A 6,019-nucleotide genomic window follows, 5' to 3' on the forward strand; every position below is an offset into this window, starting at 1 on the left:
TAAGCAGAGCAGAAATTTCATGGACTTACTTGTTAGAAAGGTGACATCCTATGACGGCCGTGTTGAAAGTCACTGAGCTCTTCAATAAGGCCATTCTACTGCCAATGTTTGTCTATGGAGATTGCATGGCTGTGTGCCCAATTTTATACCTGTCAGCAGAGTCCACAAATTTGAAGGGGTGTCCACATACACATGAAAGTATGTATACAGTACCAGTCAAAGATTTGGACACACCTACTCATCAAATCAAACTTTATTTGTCACATGAATACAACAAGTGTAGACTTTACCGTGAAATGCTTACTTACAAGCCCTTAACCAACAGTGCAGTTCAAGAAGAGTTAAGAAAATATTTACCAAGTAGACTTAAATAAAAAGTGACAATGAGGCTATATACAGGGGGTACCGGTACTGAGTCAGTGTGTGTGTGTGGGGGTACAGGCTAGTTGAGGTAATCTGTACATGAAGGTGGGGGTAAAGGGACTATGCATAGGTAACAAACAGCGAGTAGCAGCAGTGTACAAAATGGAGGGGGGGTTCGATGTAAAAAGTCTGGTAGCGAGTTTATTAATTGTTCAGCAGACTTATGGCTTGGGGGTAGAAGTTGTTGAGGAGCCTTTTGGTCCTAGGCTTGGCGTTCTGGTACCGCTTGGCGTTCTGGTACCGCTTGCCGTGTGGTTGCAGAGAGAAGTCTAACTTGGGTGACTGGAGTCTGCCAATTTTATGGGCTTTCCTCTGACACTGCCATTCAAGGGTTTTTCTTTATTTGTACTATTTTCTACATTGGAGAATAATAGTGAAGACATCAAAACTATGAAATAACACATGGAATCATGTAGTAACCAAAAAAGTGTTAAACAAATCAAAATATATTTTAGATTCTTCCAAATAGCCACCTTTTTGCCTTGACAGCTTTGCACACTATTGGCATTCTCTCAACTAGCTTCACCTGGAATGCTTTTCCAACAGTTTTGAAGGAGTTCCCACATATGCTGAGCACTTGTTGGCTGCTTTTCCTTCACTCTGCCGTCCAACTCATCCCAAACCATCTCAGTTGGGTTGAGGTCTGGTGATTGGAGGCCAGATCATCTGATGCAGCACTCCATCACTCTCCTTCTTGGTCAAATAGCCCATACACAGCCTGGAGATGTGTTGTGTCATTGTCCTGTTGAAAAACAAATGATAGTCCCACTAAGTGCAAACCAGATGGGATGGCGTATTGCTGCAGAATGCTGTGGTAGCCATGCTGGTTAAGTATGCCTTGTATTCTGAATAAATCACTGACAGTGTCACCATCAAAGCACCCCCACACCTCCATGCTTCACGGTGGGAACAACACATGCGGAGATCATCCGTTCACCTACTCTGCGTCTCACAAAGACACGGCGGTTGGAACCAAAAATCTCAAATTTGGACTCCAGACCAAAGGACAGATTTCCATCGGTCTAATATCCATTGCTCGTGTTTCTTGGACCCAGCAAGTCTCTTCTTATTATTGGTGTCCTTTAGTAGTGGTTTCTTTGCAGCAATTCGACCATGACGGCCTGATTCACGCGGTCTCCTCTGAACAGTTGATGTTGAGATGTCTGTTACTTGAACTCTGTAGAATTTATTTGGGCTGCAATTTCTGAGGTCCAGTTAACTCTAATGAACTTATCCTCTGCAGCAGAGGTAAGTCTGGGTCTTCCTTTCCTGTGGCGGTCCTCATGAGATCCAGTTTCATCCTAGCGCTTGATGGGTTTTTACGACTAAAAGTTTCTTTAAGTGCAAAGTTCTTAATGTTCCGTATTGACTGACCTTCATGTCTTAAAGTAATGATGGACTGTCGTTTCTCTTTGCTTATTTGAGCTGTTCTTGCCATAATATGGACTTTGTCTTTTATCAAATAGGGCTATCATCTATATACCACCCCTACCTTGTCACAACACAACTGATTGGCTCAAACGCATTAAGAAGGAAAGAAATTCCACAAATGAGCTTTTAACAAGGCACACCTGTTAATTGAAATGCATTCCAGGTGACTACCTCATGAAGCTGATTGAGAATGCCGAGAGTGTGCAAAGCTGTCATCAAGGCAAAAGGTGGCTACTTTGAAGAATCTCAAATATATAAAATATATTTTGATTTAACACTTTTTTGGGGGGGGGGGGGGGGGGGGGGGGGGGGGTTTACATGATTCCATGTGTTATTTCAGTTTGTCTTCACTATTATTCTACAATGTAGAAAATAGTCAAAATAAAGAAAAACCCTTGAATGTGTAGGTGTCCCAACTTTTGACTGGTACTGTCTGTATGTTTAAATATGACTGAAATAGATGCATAGTAGATATGTTTTTAACATGTAATGAATGATATAGAATAGACATGCCATCGATGCCACTTCAAAGTATTAACTAAATGTGTCGTTCTCTTCATGTTCCATTCATATTCTGGCTTTTATTGAAGTTACTGAGTTGTAAATGACCTGCTCCGTTTGACCAGTGAAACAATGGATCAGTTTGGAACCCAGGTTATCATTAGTGGTTCTTATTCAAATTAACTGGTAGTTAATTTCCTACATTGTCTCAATAACATCCCAGGTTTAGTATGTAATATTAGGAATCCCACCACACTCAGTAAGCCTGTGTCTGTCTCTCCTGTCCTGTTCAGATTACGCGCTCCCTGTCCACCACACCCTCCAGCGGACCCTCCAGTGTTGCCGTTGCCCAGCCCCAGGACGCCGCGCTCTCCCAGGAGGACCTGATGATGTCCATGGCCACCAACATGGCCTCCCTCGCCTCCCGCACGTCCATGAGCATGGTCATCGTCGGAGGAGTGGTGAGTGGTAGTCTTTCTGCACCCATCCTCCAGGTCACCAACCTGGCAACCTGTTTACAGTTATACAGGGCTACACTGTATGGCTGGGGCTTTAATCCAGCTGCAAGAGGCAGATGGCAGAATACTTTTATTTTTCCCCACAAAAATACAACTTTGTTTTTCCAGAATGTAGGTGGGTGCTGCTTTCCAACTTCCCTTCAATGTTTTGGAAACTATTTTATATCAACCCCCCCCCCCCCAGATTAGGCCTGTCAACCCATAGTGGTACACTGATCAAACTACAACCCACCTCCTCTCCCGTGTGTCCTAGGTGTGGCGGACAGTGGGCTGGCGGCTCATAGCCCTGTCGGCCTCCATGTACGGCCTGCTCTACCTGTTTGAGAAGCTCACGTGGACCACCAAGGCCAAGGAGCGCGCCCTGAAGCGCCAGTTTGTGGACTACGCCACAGAGAAGCTGCAGTTGATTGTCAGCTTCACCAGTGCCAACTGCAGCCACCAGGTCCAGCAGTAAGTACAATCTGTAGCTCTGGAAATAAGGATACTCTTAAAGGGGAAGTTTCCCCTGACATCAAGGTTTGTTTCTATTGTAGACTGCTTTTGAGGTATGAAAATGGCTGTCAGTCAATATTCCTGTGTCATCTGTCGAGTAGATCTTGTGGTGTGCATTCAGACAAATCTGCAGGCCTCAATTCCAGTACACTAACTCATAGTTGAGCCTCATATGTAGATGTTTCTGAAGACACTTCCTTTATGAATCAATTCACTACTGATGTATTGTATGGGGCTGAATCTGCTGATAGACAAATCTATGCCCCCACCCCATCTTTTCTGTCAAGTGGGTAATGAAATAAGTGATAAAATGCTTTGATCTTTGCATTGCCCAGGGAGATGGCCACGACCTTTGCTCGGCTGTGTCAGCAGGTTGACCTGACAAAGAGGGAGCTGGAGGGAGAAATCAGCCGACTGACTGCCAAGGTCCAGACTCTGGAGACCGTCCAGTCCCGCTCCAAGATCCTGAGGTCAGTCTAGCTATCTCCTGGGTCCAGTGTTACCCCTACAATTGCCAACCCTGCATAGCTCTGTTAAAATAATTCACACCCCAATTGTTTCCATTTTTGATGCCCGTGGCGCTTTAGTGTTTTGCCTCAAATGTCATGTCATTTCTTCACCATTGGTTCTATTGAGGGTTAAAGGTCAGAGTTGTAACCTTTGAACTGCATGTGTAGATTATTTGTTTCTCTTCAGTTGAACGGCATTCATTTACAGTAGGTGTTTTGACCTCAGTTATAATTGGTTCTACAATAATATTGTACCAATAGGTGTGGTCTGTGTGTAACAGCTTTTTTTCCTCCATGGATTCAGGCACAAAGCCACAGAGTTGGAGAGGCAGTTGGAGACTTTTACAGACCAATATCTGAATCCCCATCATTGATGGACTGGTCCCCTCTTCACTGGAGCCTCAGTCCTGGCATTGACTCGCCATGCCTGGACTCCCCTCCCCCTCAAAGAAAATATGTCAACGCTTGATAGTATTCCTCCTGGAATTTCCCCACCTCAAAACAGATGTTTCTCCAAGAGATTTGTGGAAGTGTCCAGTCTTCCACACACATTATAGAGAACAAACTGCCTGTATTACAAACTCAAACTATGAATCAGTTGTGTGATTACAGTTCCAGAGTTGGAGACATAAAACCTGGGCTGTGATGAGGTTGCTGTATATTGATTCTACTGCTCTTTTAACTGTGAATATGCCTTTTACTCATGAAGTAAATGTGTGTTTAGACAAATGTAGGCATGTGATTTTCATTCAGTGCTGAATTTGTTCTGGTTCACCCTTTACTGGTACCCCCGTCGTATAAAAATACAGACATCATTTGGAAAGTATTCAGACAGCCTTTATTCTAAAAAGAATTATTGCTCATTGATCTACACACAATACCCCATCAAGGCAGAAGGTGGCTACTTGGATGAATCTCAAATATATTTTGATTTAACACATGATTCCATAGGTGTTATTTCATAGTATGTCTTTACTATTATTCAATAGAAAAACCCTTGAATGAGTAGGTGTCCAAACCATTTTTACATGTATTTTTTACAATGGGGTACCAGTGCCAAGGACAACCAGATTCAGCTCTGAATGGAAATCACATGCCTAAATGTTGTCTAAACACTCTCAAACTTACTTCAGGAGTTAGTGGTTAGTGAAAGGCAGATGCGGTTATAAAAGCAGTTGTTGTTGTTGTGAGGGACCTACTTGAATTCAGCGGAAATCCATTTGACTAAAGGAAAAATGCATTTTCTCTTCAGAAGCAACTTTTTTTTTTTGAGTCAACTACTTATGAGTCATGTCTGACTGAGGAAATACAGTGTAGATAAGATTAACTATAAGCATCTTGTAGTTCCTCTGCTGTTTGTTCCATCATGACGGGTCAAATTAGTAGTCTCCACTTTGTAAAAATAAAAATTTTTCTTGAATTAATTTAAATACCTCATTTACCAGACTTTATTAAAATAATAGGCTATGTAATTATCCTAGATTTTTTTTTTTTTTTTCTTCCAAGAATCGCATTTGTTGTAGAATCTAATGGACTCAACATGAAGATGGACTCCACTTCTTAAAAGTGTATAGGGGATGTACAGTGCCTTGCAAAAGTATTCATCCCCCTTGGTGTTTTTCCTATTTTGTTGCATTACAACCTGTAACTTGAATAGATTTTTATTTGGATTTCATGTAATGGACATTCACTTCACCAATTTGGACTATTTTGTAACAACTTGTTTAAAAAATATAAAAAATATTGAAAAAATGGGAAAGTGGTGCGTGCATATGTATTCACCCTTTTGCTATGAAGCCCCTAAATAAGATCTGGTGAAACAAATTACCTTCAGAAGTCACAAAATTAGTTAAATAAAGTCCACCTGTGTGCAATCAGTGTCACGTGATCTGTGTGTGTGTGTGTGTTATATATATATATATATATATATATTACATTACATTACACACACCTGTTCTGAAAGGCCTGAGTCTGCAACACCACTAAGCAAGGGGCACCAAGGAGCTCTCCAAACAGGTCAGGGACAAAGTTGTGGAGAAGTACAGATCAGGGTTGGATTATTTAAAAATATCAGAAACTTTGAACATCCCACAGAGCACCATTAAATCCATTATTTTAAAAAATTGAAAGAATATGGCACCACAA

The 6,019-nt window shown here is 41.8% G+C and overlaps 1 protein-coding gene across 3 annotated transcripts in view; it reads left to right on the top strand.

The window, feature by feature from the left end:
- The window catches only part of LOC106574144 (mitofusin-1), a 26,958-nt gene extending 21,660 nt beyond the window's left edge, over positions 1–5,298 (top strand). For all 3 annotated transcript variants that reach the window (XM_045697389.2, XM_014149781.3, XM_082962777.1), the window contains exons 15-18: positions 2,649–2,816; positions 3,127–3,323; positions 3,701–3,835; positions 4,179–5,298. In XM_045697389.2, the coding sequence (XP_045553345.2) occupies positions 2,649–2,816; positions 3,127–3,323; positions 3,701–3,835; positions 4,179–4,248 (570 nt within the window). In that variant the 3' untranslated portion in view covers positions 4,249–5,298. The remainder of the gene's footprint in view (positions 1–2,648; positions 2,817–3,126; positions 3,324–3,700; positions 3,836–4,178) is intronic.
- Positions 5,299–6,019: the final 721 nt, after the last annotated feature.

Source organism: Salmo salar, chromosome 16 (assembly GCF_965601325.2).
Source record: "Salmo salar chromosome 16, fSalSal1, whole genome shotgun sequence".
NCBI classification, from domain to species: domain Eukaryota; kingdom Metazoa; phylum Chordata; class Actinopteri; order Salmoniformes; family Salmonidae; genus Salmo; species Salmo salar.